At 36.8% G+C, this 21,456-nt stretch overlaps 3 protein-coding genes across 11 annotated transcripts in view; 2 read left to right on the top strand and 1 right to left on the bottom strand.

Moving 5' to 3' along the window:
• LOC121882059 (adhesion G-protein coupled receptor G6-like) lies at positions 1 to 12,875 on the top strand. 2 transcript variants are annotated; one of them, XM_042390020.1, is made up of 18 exons: positions 3 to 62; positions 171 to 290; positions 480 to 596; positions 1,697 to 1,738; positions 1,827 to 1,976; positions 2,081 to 2,137; positions 4,036 to 4,116; positions 4,207 to 4,372; positions 6,008 to 6,170; positions 6,639 to 6,773; positions 6,856 to 6,966; positions 7,068 to 7,104; positions 8,159 to 8,259; positions 8,456 to 8,577; positions 11,032 to 11,300; positions 11,414 to 11,507; positions 11,622 to 11,905; positions 12,219 to 12,875. In XM_042390020.1, exons 2-18 carry the CDS (start codon positions 221 to 223, stop codon positions 12,374 to 12,376), a joined length of 2,157 nt encoding a protein of 718 aa, XP_042245954.1. In that variant the 5' UTR covers positions 3 to 62; positions 171 to 220; the 3' UTR covers positions 12,377 to 12,875. The 2 variants fall into 2 exon arrangements, with proteins under 2 accessions (XP_042245953.1, XP_042245954.1); XM_042390019.1 differs by having other exon boundaries at positions 1 to 62; positions 4,036 to 4,372.
• knstrn (kinetochore localized astrin (SPAG5) binding protein) lies at positions 12,876 to 15,705 on the bottom strand. Of its 2 annotated transcripts, none has more exons than XM_042390025.1 (10): positions 15,510 to 15,705; positions 15,315 to 15,353; positions 14,839 to 14,895; positions 14,638 to 14,734; positions 14,267 to 14,296; positions 14,082 to 14,181; positions 13,818 to 13,932; positions 13,660 to 13,721; positions 13,259 to 13,333; positions 12,876 to 13,126 (listed from the first exon to the last, which is right to left on the bottom strand). In XM_042390025.1, the coding sequence occupies exons 1-10, from the start codon at positions 15,622 to 15,624 to the stop codon at positions 12,998 to 13,000; spliced, it is 819 nt and encodes a 272-aa protein (XP_042245959.1). In that variant the 5' UTR covers positions 15,625 to 15,705; the 3' UTR covers positions 12,876 to 12,997. The 2 variants fall into 2 exon arrangements, with proteins under 2 accessions (XP_042245959.1, XP_042245958.1); XM_042390024.1 differs by having other exon boundaries at positions 14,830 to 14,895.
• knl1 (kinetochore scaffold 1) overlaps positions 15,621 to 21,456 on the top strand; it is a 17,607-nt gene continuing 11,771 nt past the window's right edge. For 3 of the 7 annotated variants that reach the window (XM_042390017.1, XM_042390016.1, XM_042390011.1), the window contains exons 1-17: positions 15,621 to 15,709; positions 16,891 to 16,925; positions 17,118 to 17,154; positions 17,259 to 17,318; positions 17,494 to 17,576; positions 17,667 to 17,722; positions 17,811 to 17,832; positions 17,942 to 17,985; positions 18,090 to 18,142; positions 18,319 to 19,225; positions 19,442 to 19,460; positions 19,601 to 19,644; positions 19,753 to 19,808; positions 20,106 to 20,784; positions 21,001 to 21,019; positions 21,160 to 21,203; positions 21,312 to 21,367. In XM_042390017.1, the coding sequence (XP_042245951.1) occupies positions 16,897 to 16,925; positions 17,118 to 17,154; positions 17,259 to 17,318; positions 17,494 to 17,576; positions 17,667 to 17,722; positions 17,811 to 17,832; positions 17,942 to 17,985; positions 18,090 to 18,142; positions 18,319 to 19,225; positions 19,442 to 19,460; positions 19,601 to 19,644; positions 19,753 to 19,808; positions 20,106 to 20,784; positions 21,001 to 21,019; positions 21,160 to 21,203; positions 21,312 to 21,367 (2,208 nt within the window). In that variant the 5' untranslated portion in view covers positions 15,621 to 15,709; positions 16,891 to 16,896. The remainder of the gene's footprint in view (positions 15,710 to 16,890; positions 16,926 to 17,117; positions 17,155 to 17,258; positions 17,319 to 17,493; positions 17,577 to 17,666; positions 17,723 to 17,810; positions 17,833 to 17,941; positions 17,986 to 18,089; positions 18,143 to 18,318; positions 19,226 to 19,441; positions 19,461 to 19,600; positions 19,645 to 19,752; positions 19,809 to 20,105; positions 20,785 to 21,000; positions 21,020 to 21,159; positions 21,204 to 21,311; positions 21,368 to 21,456) is intronic. The other 4 variants (XM_042390015.1, XM_042390012.1, XM_042390014.1 and 1 more) reach the window with 4 other exon arrangements.

Here is a 21,456-nt window from a genome sequence, read left to right on the forward strand (position 1 = left end):
GTTCATTTCCTCTTGTTTAGTGCTACTGTTCAGTGGTTTGACGTTACTTCAACCAGAGACAGGTAAGAATGAAAAGACTTGGGTCATAGTAGGTATAGGTCATATCTTTTTTGGCTGATAGAAAAAAGCACTTTGGAAAAATACTTATTATTGTTTTTCATGTACTGTAGAAGTGAGTGGATCACACATCTCAATCGAGACTTAATGCCATCAAATAAACATGACACAAAAGAGTTGGATGACTTGGGTTTTGTTGATGTGTCTTCTGTGGATTTGTCCCATTTTTAAAGGTAAGTAGACAAAATCTCCAAGTAATGAAGCCTGATTGCAACCATAGTATCTCATTGTGTTATTCTCCTGAGAAATTTTGAACAAAAATTCTGAATATCTATTATGGTTATTTCAATATGTAAAGATATTGTGTTAAGAATGTGTATTTTGTGTTTCACTTTTTATCTGATTTTATTATGATCCTCCAGCCAAAGGAGGAAATTTTGTTCTGGATTACAAAAATTGTCCCCCTAAACAGAAGATAATCTTCATTGTTGCTGATAACTTCAATGGTCTCATTGGCAGGAAACAAAATAATTTGCAGAGTAAGTCAAAATCACTATAAATATTTTAATTAGTCATTTATTTTCACAAGTTGTATGTATGTCAGGCTTTAGATTATTTATTACTCATTGTTTTCAAATTACTCCTGTGTTTGCGGTAAAATGTTAACAAATGTGTGTTGCAACATATTTTAACTTGTAGGAGAAACCACAAGCAGCCCAATCTGACCAGTACAACTATGTTGATGAAATTGAATTAGCTTAAACAGACGACTTTGGCTAACATGAGGGAATCCATGTGTGTTTGCCTCTCAGGCACTTCCATATTATACCACATTCAGTTCATGTTGTTTAGACCGTAATTACAAGCAGCATAGTCACAAAAACACGTTGACACCAGTCAGGAATTTCTGACAGCGACAACGAAAAGACCATCGCTGGCAATTACATAAATCAGATCCAAACACTAATAGTAGTAATCCAACTAATTCAAAAGAAGCTATACAGAATTTGTTTGTATCTGGTTTCACTTAAACTGCTACAAATATGTAACACAACAGAAGAAGCAAATTTAGGATATTGATCTTAATGTCTTCATTCTGTCACCTCTGTTTAGTTTGGACAAATTGTGATTGGAACAATGCACATATTTATAAATGTTTAAATGAAAAGAAACAAAATAAACACTTGAATCAGCTAACTTCCCTCCAAAATATGACGCATTCATTATCAATATTCATGGACAAATGACGTATTTTTATCAGATTTTGAACAACAAACATCATTTTTAACAATAAATTCCTACTAAAATGTGTATGTTGTAACATTTTTAAGTAACAAATCATGAATGAACAATGGCAAACCCATAGACACAACGACACACACAATAACGACACTTTGTCCAAACTAGTTTGTTTAAAACATAGTCTGACCTTTAGCCCTGCAGTAGACTGGTGACATGATGGGTGTGCCTGTTTCTCTGTCAGCGATTTTATTATTCGTGGATGTTACATTTTGTGTGTAATTAGTTCTGCTTTTGTGTAACTGCTCTAAATATTGTGTAAAAGTATGTAAGAGATATAAGATTATTATGAGATTATTATGTGACAGTAAAAAAAACTGCCTTCTTTACCACTCAACAGTTGACAATTGCATAATATTTCTGCAGAAAAATGCATCTAAACGTGAGTACAACCTACTAGAGTAAAGAAATTTAAAAAAAAACTTACATCAACAACAAAATAAAAGTCTAACTGTATTTCTGTTCTTAAGTAACACGTCGTCTGTGGGGTGCAGAGTGGCCTCAAATGGATGATAAGAATGATTCTCTTGTACTGCGCATTTCAAAGTGGCATATCAAGAAAAAAAATCTATGTGTCCTGAATGGGACACATTGCAATGCCACAGTATCTCAGCTCAAAGGTGATATTACATAACTGTATTTTATATTTCCCAGTGTCATTTTTCAATTCTGAGAGCACCACACAATGACATTTTAATCATCTTCACTGTATATTGCTTGGCAGCAAAGGAATGCAGTGCACAGAAGGAACCAAACTGTGTCTTCAGTCAAATGATCAACGGTAAGCTCATATCTTCTACACTTTTCTACAAGAGTACCTGGCTGCAGCAACATGGCAGACGACAAGCACAATGGTCATCCGTAGACAGGAAGTCATGTGACATTTTGCTATTTCAAAACAAGAGTAGAATTTATCTCCACAAACTTCTAAACAAAGTCAGGAGAACTTTTTCTGCATCCCTGTCATTTCTCATTTTAAATCTTAAAAATGAATTTAGAATTTAATTAAAAAAAACATTAAAAAAAATTTTAATTCATTTTTTTAAACAACATTCTTCTTTGTTGAATTTGCAATTTTTCCAGTGACTATACAGAACATATAATGAAGGCCTATTGTACAGCTCCTAAAAAAATAAATGGCTATTACTCCATTTTAAGTAACAGCATTCCTCTTTATCAGGCTGAAGTTCTAAATACCCAGCCTGGCCAAAAGTATGTGGACAACTGAACATTTTCACCACATGTGATAAGTGATTGTGATACCATGGACATTCATCTGCTACTACAGCCTCCACTGACTCTGGTTTCAGTCTTTTATTTCTCACCATTTAATATACAGTAACAAAGTGTCAGACACAGCACGAGGACACCTCAGGGGACGGTCCTATCTCCCTTTCTGTTCACACTCTACACCTCAGACTTCAGATACTGTTTACAGTCCTGCCACCTGCAGAAGTTGGCAGAAAGGTCAGAGCTGTCTGTATTTCCTCAGGAGACTAAGCTCTTTCATCATCTGCAGAACAAACCATGTTGCAAATGTTTTATCACTTGGTGGTGGCCAGCCATCTTCTACACTGTAGTGTGCTGGGGCAGCAGGGTGAAGGCAGCTGATGCTGATAGACTCAATAAGCTCATCAGGAAAGTGGGTTCTTTCCTGGGAGTGGAACTGGAGTCTTTGGTGGAGGTGTCGGAGAGGTGGATGCTGAGGAAACTATTCAGTATTATGGACAAAGCCTCTCATCCCCTGCATGCCAAATCATAACAGAAGTTATCTCAGAGCACTTTTCACATAGAGCAGGTCTAGACTCTACTCTTTATTTAACAGATTCCCAACATTCCCACATGAGCAAGCACTTGGCAACAGCAGCAAGGAAAAACTCCCCTTTAACAGGAAGAAACCTCAAGCAGAACTGGGCTCTAGGTGGGTGCCATCTGCCTGGACCATTTGGGTTGAGAGAGAAAGAAGGAGGGAGGGGGAAAGAGACACAGAGTAGCATAATAACAACAATAATAACAATAACAACGGTAATAATAATAGAAATATGACTAATAATAATGATGATAGCAGGCGTGGTCATCAAGCAGGTCCTTGTATGGTCCTCGCCATATTGGGCACTAGTGTTAGCATTTACTCCTTATACTCCTTATACTTTACATTTATTACTCTATTATTTTTTTTCTCATGTTGTTGTCATTTTTGAGCAATCTCCGGCACAAGACTTTCCTTCAGGATTAATTAAGTTCTATTTTATCTTAAACACCATGAAGAATAACTTCTGCCGCATGTCATCACAGGGCCTCTGGTGTACGGATGACCATGAAGTCTGCCATGTTGCTGCAGCCATGGCGTTTCATTCAGTATGGAGTGGAAAAATCAATTAATAAAATGGAGCTGATAAAAAAAACAATTGAATTTGCACTTAACTTAAAAATTGGAAATGTGGAATTATGACTGAACTTTCTTACAATCACATTTTTAAATCTGAATCAAACAATTTTGGTTTCATGAATTTTACAATTCAGTTTTTTTCTTAACCTCCCCTCCATTTAGTTAATTTCAAAGAAATATGTAAATATTATAAATAACATTAGATCTTATAGCTTTGTCCCACCAGGTCTATATTGGTCTATATTTCTTCTTTACTGGGTGTTACATACTGACTTTGTTTCCATTAATAGGATCTTGCCATGCTAGATGTTTGGATACAGAAACTGTGTGTGAAAAATCTACTTATAATGAAGACCACTGCAAAAAAATGGGTGAGCTCCCTTTAGATAAGCAAAAAAATGAAATTGTGAAGGTTTCTGCTTCTTATTTACAGTATATTCCATTAAATGTTTTGTTGTCAGATACGCAAAATCGATGGATCAAGGACAAGTACATCATCAACTTCACAAGAACAGGGAGCCATTGCCTCAACTGTAATAATCCAGTGAAAAAGCCTGAGAGGACAATTAATTTGAAACAAAATGTAACAGTTGATAAAAAAGGAAAACTTGACCCTGCTCAAGCTGTGTAAGACATACTCCATTAATTTATTAAAGGTGCAGTGTGTAGAATTTAGTGGCATCTAGTGGAACAGACTTGGCAGAAATGAAATGTATAATTAATAAGAATGTTTTAATTAGTGCATAATCACCTGAAAATAAGAATTGTAGTTTTCGTTACCTTAGAATGAGCCCTTTATATCTACATAGAGAGCAGGTCCTCTTCCACGGAGGCCGCCATGTTGCAAGGCCATATTTCTACAGCAGCCCAGAACGAACAAACCAAACACTGGCTCTAGAGAGGGCCTTTTTATATTTTTTGCAAGTTTTGCGGCAACCATAGATTGTTCTACACGCTTGGAAGTGGAGGGTGAGGGGAGGGATATTCATTTGGTTGCAATCTGCAATCTCACCGCTAGATGCCACTAAATCCTACAAACTGGTCTCTAAAGGAAGAAATTTTGGGAAATATGCTAGTTCACTTTTTGCTGAGAGTTAGATGAGAAGAACCCGGTGGAAACAGCAAGCACGGCTCTGTCCAAAGTTAATAAACTTGTGCTACCAACACATCTAAGGCTCTCTTACATGTTAAATCTTGTTTGTTTGATCCATACACAAACAGAGTAGTTGTAAAGTAAAAATGATCATTTTCCCGGCAACCTCATGGTGACAACAAGGCTCTGGGAAATCACTGTTGTTTGCCCAGAAATAGTTACAGCATGTAACTTGCCGTAAAACCACAACATTTTACCAAGCGGCAACCTCTGGGGCTGAAAAATTAAGCCAATGCAGAAGTGCCAAAAACTGCAGTTCCTTGAATGACCACTTGAGGCTGGCTCCAAAAGCAAGTCAATCTCCATAGACCTCCATGTTAAAATGCCCAACTTTACAGCAGAAATGAACATGTCTACAGCCTGGTACAAAAAACGGTTTCGATCTCTATAGCTAATTTCCCCATTCATGACAACTGCACGGGGGGTGAATTATTTTTATAACTCACCCGTTTAAATTTTATTAACCGTAAAATTACGCATAATGAAGGACATGGCTGCTTTGAGTCTGCCAGCTGCTAGGTGGCTTGTTTCAGCCATTCGGCCCTGCTCTTTACCCATTTTGGATTGGCCGGGAGTTAGACAGAGTCACACACTGCCAAAGTGGCGACGGCTGGAGCGGCTGACTTTGAGCTTCAAAACCACTCACCAGAAACCAATGGGTGACGTCACGGTGAATACGTCCATATTTTTATACAGTCTATGCATTTTACATTTCCAATATTTCCGTTTATGTATGGATTAAGCGTACAAGATAAAATGTGTTAATTAGGGAACTTTAGAGGTGTTTTTAGGTGTATTTTTTAAACTTTAGTCAGAGCCAACTAGCTGTTTCGACCGGCTTCCTGTCTTTATGCAATGCTAAGCTAATCGCCTCCCTGCTCCAGCTCCATATTTAACGCACAGATGTGAGAGTGGTATCAATCTTCTCATCTAACTTTCGCCATTAAAAAGCAAATACCAAAATGTCAAACTAATCCTTTAAACAATGAAATTAAAACAGAGAAAATGTATTAGTATTGTGTATATTTAGGTTTTGACACTAAGTACTGATTACAGAGTTGCACATGATATCTCACATATATAAGCCATGCTTTTCCATCTGTCAACAGTAAAATCGTGAACAATATTCCCAGCATCGTTCCCTCTTTCAGTGAGTCTTCAGCTGAATTGAATGCAGGAGGGGGAGTCACGGGTGCCATAGTGAAGAAAACGGAGCCCGAAGATGTAGACGAAGTGTCCTTTGCTTATTTATCTCCGAATGACTCCATGAATGTGGGTGCATTACTTTTATTTGACCTTCATACCATGTCAGCAAAATAATATAATAGATTTCAGAATAACAGTATGTTTTCTGGATGTGATAAGATGTGTTTACCATCTTAGTTTAGCACGTTAGCATGCTAACATTGACTAATTAGCAGAAAAAGTAGAGCTGAGGCTGATGGGAACGTCATCAGTTTTTCTGGTAATTTGACCTAATGAATGTGTGTAGCCAATTTCAGTGGAGTCCATCCAATACTTGTCATGACTTCCCTACACTGTCTCTGGTCCTGGGCCCCGAGCCCATTTACTGAAGGCTTAAACCTTTAAAAACAAACAGTTCAATGTTTTAAAGAGGCTAAATAATTTCCAATATTTTAACTGGACTAAATTGAAGTTGATAGTTTCATAATTTTTTCAACTTTAAAACTGGTACACTATATAGTTTTGACAACAAACTTGTTACGCTCTTTCCTGCAGATTATAGACAGCAGAGATTTTCTGTCTCCGTTTTCAAGATCTGTTACAGTGTCAAAACAAGCTTTTGAAAAAGCTATCGATTCGAATGTGAGTGAAGCATTTGCAGCTGTTTTGCGATTCAACAATATGGCTCAGGTAAGAAAAATACCTGTAATTTCACCGTCATTGATACAGCTTACATATATGATCATGTTACTACTTTGTTGCATTTTTCCAGGATGAGTTGAACAGCACGGTTTTAGGTGATGAAGTTATAGCAATTGAAATGGGAGTTGCTATCACCAATCTCACAGACAAAATATCCATCAATTTTCGGAACTTGAAATACGTAAGTTAAAAAAAAAAAGTGCTGTATTAAATATGTATCATCTGTACTTCATTATTGTCCAAGAGCACATTGTCAGTGCAGCTCTGTTACTTTGTTTGCAGGAAGGAATTCCAAGTTGCCGATCATGGAATGGTGAAGGTATTTTTCCTCACTAATTTGCATATTGATGTTGATGCTAAAGCACAACCAGTGTTGGAAAAAGTAGACAGATCCTTGACTTAAGTAAAAGTACCAATACAGCACTGTAAAAACACTCCATTACAAGTAAAAAACCTGCATGAAAAATCCTACTTAAGTAAAAGTACATAAGTATTATCAGTTTGATGTAGTTAAAATATTGCAGTAAAAGTAGTGGTTTGGTCCTTCTGACTGATGTATTATTATATATGACATCATTAGATTATTAATACTGAAGCATCAGTGTTAGAGCAGCATGTTACTGTTGTAGCTGCTGGAGGTGGAGCTAGTTTCAACTACTTTATATACAGTTAGTTTAGTCCAGTGGTTCCCAACCTAGGGGTTGGGCCCCTCCAAGGGGTCACCAGATAAATCTGAGGGGTCATGAGATGATTAATGGGAGAGAAAAGATGAATCAACATTCTGATTATTCTAGGTTATTTTAGAATCTGCATGTGTTAGTCTCATCGATCGTCATTTTGTGTCACTTATTTGAGGATTCAAACAGGTATTGGGTTATTTTCAGTTGTCTTTACGCAATTACTGGGACACCTAAATGGGGAAGAGCCATTATAGATATCATTAGTTTGTAATTTTGTGCTGTGAAAAAGGTCAATTATGTCTGTTTCTAACAGTAAATTTTATCCAGTGAAGAACTCTTGTGGGATGTAATGCACTACACATACACAATAGATTGCACAAGGCTGCATAAATGTTATAAAGTATTTCTAGATAGTCTGCACACAACTGTGGTACTTTGGATTGACTGGAACATGCCCCACATGTGCAGGGATTGGCTCATGTGCGGGCGTCTTTAATAGTGTGAGTGTGTCCTCACAGCGAGATTTATTGTTTGAATGTTTTGATTTGTATTTACCTTAATCTACATCCTGAGTTTATCATAATAGTATTTTTACTTTAAAAGTTTTAAACTATTTTAAAGAGGGTTGTTGAAACTGATGGATTTATGAACCCTCTGGTTTCACTGTTTACATGCTCTGCTCCTGTCTTGCAGGAAACCAGCCAAACTGGACAGATGATGGATGTGAGACAATACAAGATGGAGACAACATTACATGCCGGTGTTCGCATTTGACATTTTTTGCTATCTTATTGGTGCGTTTTACTTCTATTGTAATATTTGCATGATATACTAAGCTGCATTCTCTTAATTTTCATTCCCGTTAGGGTGCAAATATTTGCATATTTGTATGCCCATGTTAGCTGATTGCACTTCCTAGCTAAACCATTACCAGTGCCAATGCCTGTAACTAAATGCCTAAAAGTGTTTATTTTTCTTGTCCCTTTGCAGGCTCCCCTCAATGAAACCATCTCTAGTTCTGATTTGAACACCCTCACCATCATCACTCAAATTGGCTGTGGCTTGTCCATGTTCTTCCTCGGCATAGTCCTCTTCATGCACTTCTTTATGAGGTAACAGTAATAAAACTTTATTTATGTATCACTCCTCAGAGATGCAAAACAGTCAGCTCAGAAAAAAGAAAAATGCATGCAAGAAGTAGAAGTAGTGTGGGTGCCTTTAAAACAGCAGCAGTTCTCTTCGGTACACTTACACACAGTTTCTCAGGTACTTGGCAGGTCAGTTGTTCCTGCATCTTGGAGAATTTGCAACAGTTCTCCTGGGGATTTAGGTGTCTCAGTTGCCTCTGTCTCTTCATGTAATCCCAGACTGACTCCATGATGTTGAGATCAGGGTTCTGTGGGGGCTATAACATCGGTTGAAGGACTCCTTGTTCTTTTCGTAGCTGAAGATAGTTCTTTATGACTCTGGCTGTGTGTTTGGGGTCATCATGCTGCCGAATACATTTGGGACCGATCAGACACCTCCCTAATGGTGTTGCATAATGGATAAGAGTCTAAACATCTAAATTGCCAAAACGTTTGCACAGTACTGTATATGTTGGCATGTTCAATATGTGTATATGTTTATTTGTGTATGTGTGTACAGTATGTGTGCATTATACATGTATAATGCATTTTTACTCAGCCATTTAAACGTGTTTAAATAACTCAGGTCTCTTTTAATGCAATTATATTTATTTAAGCACTACACACTTTAGATGTTTTATGTTTTTGTGTCATTTTTTACTTTTATTTTATCTTTCATTATTATCACCTGGTCCTATTAGGAACAACATATCATTCTGCCATATGCACATTCTTATGAATATGGTTAGATTGACAGTTAAATAAACTTGAACTTGATGTAATCTGTAGCAAAGTCATGAAGTGATTTGAAAACAAAGAGAAGCACTATAACACCAGTTCTACAGCTTAGGTGATTTACCTGCTTAATTTTCTCATCATATAACCATACACATTGAGACTTTTTTTATACAAAAGAGAATGGGAAACAAATATTTTCTATCACAATTAGGAGAGACAGAGTGAGCAAATAAAGGGAGAGAAGAGCAACTAGTAAAAACTGATGATTCATAGCTAATGAATATCTATATTTTAGATCACTTAAGTCTATTCTAACTCTCTTGTCAAAAGGGTGCAAAACACTTACATACTAACGTGCAAGTAAACCAATACAACATCGCGGGTTGAGAGCTGTGTTGTTCCACAGCGGTTAATGTAGTGAAAGTTCATGTAAATAAGACAGCTTTCCAGAACAGCAGAACACTGTGGGAGGTTATGTCAAAATATTCACAGTAGGAAAATGAGATCGTTGAAATAGCAGCCTCATTGTTGGAGTATGATGCAAACAACCGTGTGTACCAAATGAATGCCGTAAGCAAATAAAACATCTTATCCATCGTCTTCATCACCTTGTATGGTCACAGGAATATTTTCAGGTCACTACTGCACTGTAAACACTGTTTAGTGAACAAGGAAGTTAAAATAATCAAATGTATTGTTTATACATGTACATAAGGTTATGTAATAAAATATGACTGTGGTTCTGAATAGACTTCATGCTAGAGTTTGCATTAGATACGTGCATGACTGTTTGTGTGTTTGTTTTCAGTCCTGCAGTTAATCTTGTGGATTTCAAGCATAATTTTCATGATGTTTAGATTAGTGACTACATCACTGTCTGTTGTGACGGGATAAATTTTGTGTGAAATCTTTTAAGTAAAGGTGAAGAAGTAAAGGTGATTTAGGTAATTAACTAACTCGTGATCATAAAATGAAATGAATGAAACAATGTTCAGTGTGCAAAGTGTCCTCTCCTGCCTTTGCTCTCTCCCTTTATAAACTAGTCAATAAATATCATTGTATTGTAGAACAGGAAATTCACTGACATTCAGAGTGAAGCTATTAGCATTTTTATTGTAGATTGATTTGAATTCAGCTTTGCCTAAAAGTCAGTTTGGTTTGTTATTGACAGATGACCACAGTCACATTTTACAGTGATGGTAATGATTCTTTTCTAATTTTACTTAAAATGTTTAGTTTAATATTTTTAGTGATGTAATACTATTATTATATTTTGGTTCATTCAAGTGAAAAGCCAGATCTCTAGGCTGTTTTTCAGTTAAATAATTAATTGTTTAGTTTATAAAATGTCAGAGAATGCCCATCACAACTTTCCAGAGCCCAAGGTGATGACTTCAGATATCAGATATCAACAATCCAAGACTGAACAGCTTTCAATTTACAATGATGTAAAACAGCGAAAAGCAGCAAATCCTCTCACAAGCTCAGACTAGTGATTGACATTTTTGTGCGATAAATGAACGAAACGATTAATCAATTATCAAAATTGTGAAGATAATATCATCATTTGTTCATTCATTCCTCCAGTTGACAGCATAATCATAACACAGTATTTATCCATCAGCAATCAAAAACATCATGGACACTTTCAAATAAATTCTGACATACATGACCTCTTTGTTAATTCATCTCTCCTCACAGGAAGACCAAGACCAGTAAGACCACCTGGCTCCTCATCCACCTCGTGTCGGCCATGTTCCTGCTTAACCTCACCTTCCTGATCAACAGCGTTGTGGCAAAAATGAAGAACTCAGTGGGTTGTAAGATCATGGCGGCTTTCATGCACTACTTCATGTTGGCCACTTTCACTTGGTTTGCTGTGCAGGCCTTCCACCTCTGCCTGCAGCTGTACACAAGGGGCAACATTTCAATCCATCGCTACATACTCAAAGTCTCCGTCACCAGCTGGGGTACATTTAGATTAATATTTTCTCTTTTTTTGGTTTAAGGAATGATTGAAAAAGGTTGTAACTCTTTCGGACTTGATAACTCATTGCTGTTTATTTCCTTTTTCCATTTCCAGTTCTTCCGAGTGTAGTGGTGATTGTCCTGTTCATTTTAGGAAAATATGGTGAACAAGTTATCCACACGGATAACACTGAAAATAATGAAGCCATGTGAGTTATGACTGCATTTTCACAAACACTTTTGCACTTTGTGGATTATATATTTAATATAAATCATCATACCATAGAACCATGTTTACTTTCCTTCTCTCTTTCTGTTCCAAGGTGCTGGATAACAGACAGTGACGTCCACTACATTGTCAACATAGGCTACTATGTTTTGGTCTTCCTCTTCACCTTCACTACCTTCATCATCATGCTGTCCTGGCTCTTTTGCCTCAAGAGAACCAAAGCAGGCAACGTACAAATGAGCAGAAATGGCAAAAATATTGTAACCATACTGGGACTGTGCTGCATGCTGGGCATCACATGGGGGTTTGCCTTCTTCGCCTATGGTGCCCTCCGGATCCCCTCCTACTACATTTTCACGGCCCTGAACTCTTTCCAAGGTATCCACATGGATATAATCCTACAGCTCTATAATAATCTTTCAAATAATGTCTTAAATATTTTGATTTAATCTTAGTTTTGGCTGAAGTGAAGTAATATTTTGCACTGAATGAAATATTCAATGGAAAGTAGAGGATGGATGACTGTGAAAATAAAATCTATAGTATAGTAGAGTAATAAGTGTAAAATAGGGATGAGCTTTAAATTTACTAGCAATTCTTTTAAAAAAAATTGTCACTCTACACACTTATATGTGGAGTATATTTCAGTCTCAACTTGTCCTAATTATGGACGACCATCTTTTTCTGTCAGGTTTCTTCCTGTTCATCTACCACTACAACACCAGACAGTGGGAAGAGGTAAACATTGGCGTGAACAAAAACCCAGACAACATCAGCAGCATTTCCACTCTCAACACCAGTCTAGGCAACCACGAGAACCCCTACACCAACCAGCCAGGCAAAAAATAAAGCCTTGGATGGGGACCAAAGAGTGATGGAGAGCTTGACCTCCAGACTACAAGTACAAGGAATTCAGTATTAAGTGTACTGATGTATATAACATTGTAATTTATTTAGTACATTGCTTTAAATCCATGTTCTTAAGTTTTTCTGATCATAAATGGGTATATGTTTCATGCAGTTAAATGACTTTGAAGCCTTTTTCAATGCAATAAAATGTAATATTTTGACTGATTTTTCAATAGAAAAACTGCAAAACATTTAAAACTCAGCTATTTTGAAACCCTTGACTGCTGACTAAGCATTTTTAAATTACATTTTTAGGACCCTCTGAGCTTCAGCCTATATATCTCTTTAGTCATGTATATAAAAAGAGAGTTATCTCACCAACAAGACAAGGGTAACTAAATGAGAAGACATACTCAAAATACTGTACATCCACTTGAAGCCATGCAAACATGCTGTGTGTAAAAGCATATTTTGACTATAAAAGAGTAGAGGTGAGGAATACAATAAGGAAATAAGAATCATTTATTAAGTTTCAATCATACAGACACATTTAACACACATCAATGTACAAAGTTTTTTTTTTTTTTTTAACTAATTTTAGATTGAGATTACTGTACACTTTTAGAGTAAGAGAGCTTCTGCTTCCTTGAGAGCTTTTTCCATTTCAGCAGCCTCCAGGGAAAAGTTCTCCCTTTCCTGCAGCATAAGTTCTCGTGCTTTAGTACAGTCTGTCATTGTTGTCTGGATTTCCTGAAAGTGTGTAAAATAAGGGGCACTTAAACCAACTACACTACAACAAACAGCTAAATTAAGCTGGTCAATGTAACGGCATAGTTTTAAAAAATGGGAACAGCTTCAGAAGTTTCAAACAGTTTGACTCACCTCTAGCTGAGAGCGCTGCTGTGATGCAGTGTCACCAAAGGCCTTTAATTCATTCAGCAGGTCTGCAGAGACACTCTGAAATAAAGATGAAGATGTGTTTTTCCAGGTGGCATCTCTGTAATAGCCAAAACCCTGTGACCCTTTATGTCTAGGATACAAGTATAGTGTAAATTTGAATTATTTTATAACAGTTTTTGTTTGGTTTTCTTTAATTGTGGAGTTATGTGACATGAGACAATTAAGTACAGTAGTTAATAAGTAGGTTTCTGATTTCATTTATTTCCAGTTTTGTGTGTGAACTTGATGCAAATGTGCTTTGATTTGTCTGATAAAGCATAATGACAAATAAGATGTGACTAAATATATTATCGTAAGTGGGTAAAATGAAATAAAATATGTACCATTACTTCCTTTCTTTGATCTTCATTTTGTTGTGCAGGTTCTCCAACTCTCTCCCCTAAAACTAAATATCAAAGAGATCTTATGTTAATTTCTATCAATTAACAACCAGAATTAAGCACATATATAACACATTTTGAAATTGGGGATGCATATTCACCTGGGTCTATTTTTGCAGCGACTAGGAGTACAAGACAGTCCTTCAGGTTTTTCTGTACCTCTGCATTCTCCTTTTCTAGGTCATTGAACTGCAGCTCCAAATCAGTTACCCTTTGCTGCAAAGCAATAATGACTTGTTTGCTTAAAGTGAGCACATTGACATGCATTTTACCAGGAGTCTAATGTATTCAATACTTGAGTATGAATGCAAGCACTGAGTTATGTTACAATCCTACGAGTACTTTATCAAATTTGCTTTCTTCACCTGTGTCTCTGTGAGGTTTTTCTGCAGTTCCTCCTTGGCAGCCATCAAATTCTGATTTTGCTCCATGAGCTCTGCCTGCTGCTCATGCCTTGTGGAGACCCTATGGAGAGGTGCAACATAAACTTGTGAAAACATGGTTGAAGCCTGCAGCATGTTCAGGAAATGTAATATTATGTATGACTTACCCTTTGTAACCTTTAGAAGCAGCATTTTTTCTGGAAGACAAAAATGGAAACAAACATTAAATTCAATAGCTTAGATGTGAACATACAGAGCTCGGCAGCAGTTGAGGGTTTGTGATGCTTTACACAAAAGGATGCCAAAGATATGAAAGGAAATAATATGACACTACTCCGTCCAGGTTTCTCTGGATAGAGCACCCACTGAGTTTATGATGTGGACGTTTACACTTTGTATTTCAAACTAAGTTTTGACTCTCATTCCCTCCCTTCATCCCCTTCATCAAGCCTAAAAGGTTTCATTTGTAACTTCCTGACGGCCAAAGATTGACAACAAGTCTGGTTTTTTTTAACATTTATAATTCAACATTTCTTACCTTGGTACGTTTTCTTTTTGAGGTTTAAGGATACCATCTGATCTTTGGACAGCGTTTACAGTTGCTGTTTTCTTTGTTTCTGTAGGTAACTGCTTACCTGGAAAAGACAGAAGATTGTCACAGCCTTGTTTGACTTTGTTAAATTAAAACACACGTTCATTTGATGACCTCAAAAGTGCAAAAATAGCAAACCCTGCTCGCCTCTTGGAATTTTCGAAGACATTTTTCTGTCCGCAATGCCAGCAATGACAAAGTAACCTGTATAGAGAAATTAGTTTAGTTGAGTGAGTTGAGTTTAGTCTATCCTGGACATCTATGCTTACCCAACTGTTTCAATATAATTCAACTAGATACGCTCTTTTTAAACATGGTGTACGTATAAGGTAAATCGTGGATTACAAGGGTACATTTGCTATTACTCAGGACATAAAAACTAACAAATTTAGGATGGAGTTTGGTGCGATTTTTCAGTTTACGTCTTCAAATAAGTAAACCAACTCGCGTGTATTAGGATTAGTTTACGTACATGTTAAGCATTAAACATAACTGAATTATACTAACATGTGTGACATGGTTCAATAACACAATAATAATAGCTATTCCTACCTTTGTGGATTCGTGAAATATGCGATTTATCAACAGTCAAAATGGAGCAACACGAATTTTTAAAAACGTACCGCCCTCTGTGGTCACCTCCGGCTTGTTTACGTCATTTCCTGTATAAATAGAAGTAGAAGAATAGAAGAATAGAAGGTTTTTATTTTTTTAATTAATCCCAGATCAACGTACGCATTTTATGATACATCATTTGTCGAGTAAACTTTAACGTTACTGTAGTAACCGAAATAAGTAGAGGAATCGATGAAGTATACCAAAGCAACAGGAAGACTGCACTGCGCACGCGCGGAGGCGGCTAAATTCAAAACCCAAGACGTTAGCGTCAAGGCTCGTTGACGTCAGCTCCAATTCATTAAACAGGAGCGACATGAAAACAAATATAAGTTAGAAAATAAGTAATAACATAACCGTGTCCGCTGTAAAATACCAGGATTTAATTTATAACAACTACAAGGTATGCACAATATGTTTCTTTGATGTTCAGTTGATTTTTTTGTTCATATTGTGAATGGCTAGCTAACGCTAGCAGCCGAGTCTACACAAATGTAAGATATGTCTGGAAAAGGTCAATAACGTTGTATTTTCTTTTCTGTCATTATTAGAAATTAATACGAAATGTTTATTTGTTGATTGGAAGAGGTGTATTGGAGCAGAAAACTAGCAGTTGTTAACAAAGGTGAAATTAATTTGACGTTCAGTTTGTCGATACGTTTTCTAACTTCTGCGTAATCTTACGTTAAAATGTCGGCTGCATGTTGATAGTATGAATTGTTGTGAAAGTACGCTATTTTATAGATTATGTCGATGAAGTTAAAGTCACTTAAATCTGGTGCACAGTCATAAAAATAACTATATAGCGTAATTCATGTTTATCCAGTCCTGTATTTCCCACTGATGTCATGAAGAACAATTGTAAAATACAGATTGAATATTAACTTAAGCTGCTGTTGCCTGTGAAGGTCAATGTTTGCAGTATATATTTTTTTATGATTGTTTCCCATTTCATCATACTATAGATACGATAAGCAATGCAGTCCACACATTTCAACAACCTCCGACCCCCACCCGAGGCCACTAACAAACAAACAACACCAACAAAAAGCCAAAACAGCGCTGCAATTATAAAAAATGAGCCAAAATGATGTCTTTACCAACACTCCTCCAAACTTTCTTTTTTAATAACAGAACATCCACTCTTTCTGGCATTTTGCATTTTCCAAATACGAGGTATAAGATGACCAAAAATCATATGATTTGTTTACCGATGACCACTTCTCTAAGGGAATAAAATAAGATATTTGATCAAGAAATAGATTAAAAGTTGGACCAGCCTTGTCTTTCCAACACGACAAAATACATTTTTTGCAAAGTAAATAACGGTGATAACTAATCAATTAATTAACTAATTGTTGCAACTCCGATCTACTGACCAATGGGAAAAGAAAATGTTAGTTGCAGCCCTATTATACTGTTGTACAGCTGATCTAGCTGAAATTCCACCCAAACATTTAACTTGTGGCTGTCATTTTTCTTATTCATTAATAGCTGAAGGCAATACATGCTGTAGGATAATGGAATTTTGCCTTAATTTTGCCTGTATGTAACAGAACAAACATTGTTTTCATATTTTCACAGTTGAAGATGGAGCCTCTAGATCCTGCCAAGACTGAGTGAGTGAAAATTATGTTGTTGAGAAAAAGCAATCATGTACCTTTTGCCTGAACCTCAAAGCTACATTCTACACTTTACCTAAAGGCCCTCTGTACACCTGGCATTGACATGTGTCTTATGATATGACTCTATTTACATTGCACTTAAAATACACCAGTGCTGAATACTGTGTTTCATGTTTTATGTTACAGTGAAACCGGTGGATTCACCAAGAGGCGCATTTCTTCTGTCAGTGCTACAAATAATTTTATGGACTAAGTATACATATTTTTAACTTCGTTGTGAACAAATCAATGACATGAACCATATCATCTGCAATTTATCATTTTCAGATTTTGAAAGCACCACGGAAATCAATCATATTCCCTGACCCAGTGCAACAGGAAAATGCGGTAAATTGATTACTTGACTTGAGATTTTTACCTGACTGTGTTTAAACACTATATAAAATAGTGGAGATTTTTGTTTCTAGTTAAAGTGATACTCCAACCATAATATACTTAAAGAATACAATCAATAAAAGAATAAAACTGAGAGGTAATAACATTAATTATCATTTTTATTAAGGTGAAATGTGCCAAACCTGTGGAAAAGAGGAATTCAAGAAGAGTCAGTTTTGCCGCTGCCAACAATGTTCTTCTGTTTTCAGAGTGAGACACTAGAAAAATCAAAGTCATTTAATTCTTCATATTCCACAAAGACACTGATATCTCATCCTGATCAACACTTTATCTTTACAGGGATGTGAACAATGCCTCTCCTGCCCAAAGTCAATTACAAGAGTTAATGACAACAAGTATGTAACATAGTATTATGTTTAAGTGCTGTATACAATTCTAAAATATTAAGCAGCTTTCTAATACTTGTCCTGTGTTATTCCACAGCAGCAGCAACCACACAAAATAGGTAAGATGACTTATATATCAGATGATAATCTTAGACTTACAGCTTCAAACTTTTAAAATGTGTCTGTTTTAACAATGTATATATTTTACGGTGTGTTTTCTTACATAAGGGTCCAGGTGGCAGTCACTGAAGATGGGATTCAACAAATCACAGGTAGGGATATTAATATTTATGCTTCAAAAAAACTATTACTAAGTGCTCACATTATATATTACAGTGTAAGATGGCTCTTAGTAAATTTGAGTCTCTAAATTTAGGAATGGAGACCCTATTGAATGCTCCTCTACATGCCTCTCAACAAAGGGATAAGGTGAGCTTGGAGTCACATTGGTGTTTCATCACTTTTGTGATTCTTACGATTGTCACAATCACTTAATTGCTCAATTACATTGCTGTAATTATATTTGTTATATTAATGCTTTATTTCATGTAAAACTAAATTTTTTAGTGAGCATTAATTGACATAAAGTTACTTATCTTCATCAGGTCAACTTTGACTCTGGGCATGACTTCGGGGAGAAAACTGTGATGTTTTCTACAGATGATGCATTCATGGACACGACCCACAGTCACACTATAAACATTGCCAACGGTGCAGAATTACTTGCAGATTTCCCGCATCAAAACAGAACCGTTTTCTCCTCAAGTGGAGAAAAAACGATGATGTTCACTGCGGATGATGCATCCATGGATATGACCCAAAGCCATACAGTAAACATGATCAGTGGGCCAGAATCGCTATCCACTGGCAGAAACGTGGATATCAGTCTTTCCTCGTCAGTGCCTGGTTTGGATCCAGGATTTAAAAACTTCCTTGCGAATCTCTCAAAGCCCAGTGGATCCGGTGTTAATCCTCTGATTGCTCGAATGGTTCCGACCGCTGCAGCAACCGTTGACACAAACGTATCCTCGTCAACGCATAATTTGGATCCAGAATTTAAAAACTTCCTCTCGAATCTCTCAAAACCAAGTGAACCCAGTGTTAATCCTGTGATCACCAGAATGACACCTACTGCCGGAGCCTCCTTTGACGCCACTGTGGAGACAAACAGCTCCCTGGCCAAGATGAAAACACGGAGGTCTGAAGTGGATAAAGAAAATCAGGCTCCAACTTCTGTTTCATCTATTATGGAGAAGTCATTAAATAAACCCAGGAATATTAGAGAATCATCCTTTGGAGGTGCACTCTGTCCTGAAGATGATATAAGCATGGACATGACTGAAGCTCAGACAGGCCGCATCGTGGGATTCGCTGATGATGATGATCCTTTTCAGTGTCTTTTTCCCACACAAGAAATGTACTCCCGCTCTGACAGAGGGTCAAAGTCAGCAGAGAACCTGAAGACCTCACAACAGCAGAGCAGTAAAACACAAGGATCATCTGACCCAAAAGGTACTGAAACTTCTATCAGTCAACTGATTAATAAACAGGCTAATTATTTCAGCACTTATGTATATCTTGCCTTGACTTGACACATGGCATCAACATACAGTATGTTTCAGAGATGCTAATATTATTTTACTACATGTCTGCTGTTGTGTTTCCAGTTTGTGGAATAATGTCTCTTGTAAGTTGCTTTTTAACATTTGTCCAAACTTTTTTCCACAGCAGTCGTGACTGGAAATAGGTAAGTTTATTTACACCCTCACTTGGTCTGCCCATTCAACTACATTTTAGATGAGAATATTCAGTTGAAAATCTCACCAAACCAGTCAACATTCGAGTGTGAATGAGTGGCTCAAACCTTTTCTGTCTTGTTCTCTAAAGGGTGCAGAAGGTGATCACTGAAGAAGGGCATCGACACACAGCTGGTATGTTGGCAAATTGAAACAACTGTGTTTGTTTCTCTGCTGCAACAATTTCATTTATGATTGAATAAAGTTTAAATTTCATTAATGCATTTCAATTTCCAAATTTAGATATGACGTCCTTGAAGAATCCGTCTCTACGTGCTTCTCGTCAAAGCATGTCAAAGGTGAGTTTTATAACTGCTTTTCTTTGCTGTTCAAATGAATTATCTGTTTTGCAAAAGTCTGAAAATAATTTTTCATACTGTTGTAACATTAAGTGAAACTAATAACTGCATGGAAAGTACAACATACAGTATATGTAAAGTCATATGCTAGGTTTTGGAAAGTTCTTGGTTTATGTATAAATTGCTGTTAAAATTCTTCAGTATATTTTCAAAATGTTGTGTTTTAATGCTCATTAAAGATGATTTGAACGTACATATTTAGTGAGTATATGGTAACAATGTTTTTTTCTTGTTCAGGTCAACTTTGGCACAGAAGATGAATGCAGAGAGAAAACAATAAGATTCACAGCAGATGATGCGTTAATGGACGTGACTCAGAGTCACACTGTTAACATTGCCAGTGGTCTACTAGCTCCTTCAAACCAGAGTCTTGACGTATTTCGCAGTTGTGGAAAAATGGACCATGCTTCATCTTTGGAAGAGAGACAAGGTGCAACTGAGAAGGATTTCAATCCAGAATTTAAAGACTTCCTCTCGAATCTCTCAAAACCAAGTGAACCCAGTGTTAATCCTGTGATCACCAGAATGACACCTACTGCCGGAGCCTCCTTTGACGCCACTGTGGAGACAAACAGCTCCCTGGCCAAGATGAAAACACGGAGGTCTGAAGTGGATAAAGAAAATCAGGCTCCAACTTCTGTTTCATCTATTATGGAGAAGTCACAGAATAAACCCAAAAATATTAGAGAATCATCCTTTGGAGGTGCACTCTGTCCTGAAGATGATATAAGCATGGACATGACTGAAGCTCAGACAGGCCGCATCGTGGGATTCGCTGATGATGATGATCCTTTTCAGTGTCTTTTTCCCACACAAGAAATGTACTCCCGCTCTGACAGAGGGTCAAAGTCAGCAGAGAGCCTGAAGACCTCACAACAGCAGAGCAGTAAAACACAAGGATCATCTGACCTGAAGGGTACTGAAACTTCTATCAGTCAACTGATTAATAAACAAGCTAATTATTTCAGCACTTATGTATATCTTGCCTTGACTCGACACATGGCATCAACATACAGTATGTTTCAGAGATGCTAATATTATTTTACTACATGTCTGCTGTTGTGTTTCCAGTTTGTGGAATAATGTCTCTTGTAAGTTGCTTTTTAACATTTGTCCAAACTTTTTTCCACAGCAGTCGTGACTGGAAATAGGTAAGTTTATTTACACCCTCACTTGGTCTGCCCATTCAACTACATTTTAGATGAGAATATTCAGTTGAAAATCTCACCAAACTAGTCAACATTCGAGTGTGAACGAGTGGCTCAAACCTTTTCTGTCTTGTTCTCTAAAGGGTGCAGAAGGTGATCACTGAAGAAGGGCGTCGACACACAGCTGGTATGTTGGCAAATTGACACAACTGTGTTTATTTCTCTGCTGCAACAGTTTCATTTATGATTGAATAAAGTTTAAATTTCATTAATGCATTTCAATTTCCAAATTTAGATATGATGTCCTTGAAGAATCCGTCTCTACGTGCTTCTCGTCAAAGCATGTCAAAGGTGAGTTTTATAACTGCTTTTCTTTGCTGTTTAAATGAATTATCTGTTTTGCAAAAGTCTGAAAATAATTCTTCATACTGTTGTAACAT

The sequence above is a fragment of the Thunnus maccoyii genome, chromosome 17, assembly GCF_910596095.1.
Source record: "Thunnus maccoyii chromosome 17, fThuMac1.1, whole genome shotgun sequence".
Taxonomy (NCBI): Eukaryota; Metazoa; Chordata; class Actinopteri; order Scombriformes; family Scombridae; genus Thunnus; species Thunnus maccoyii.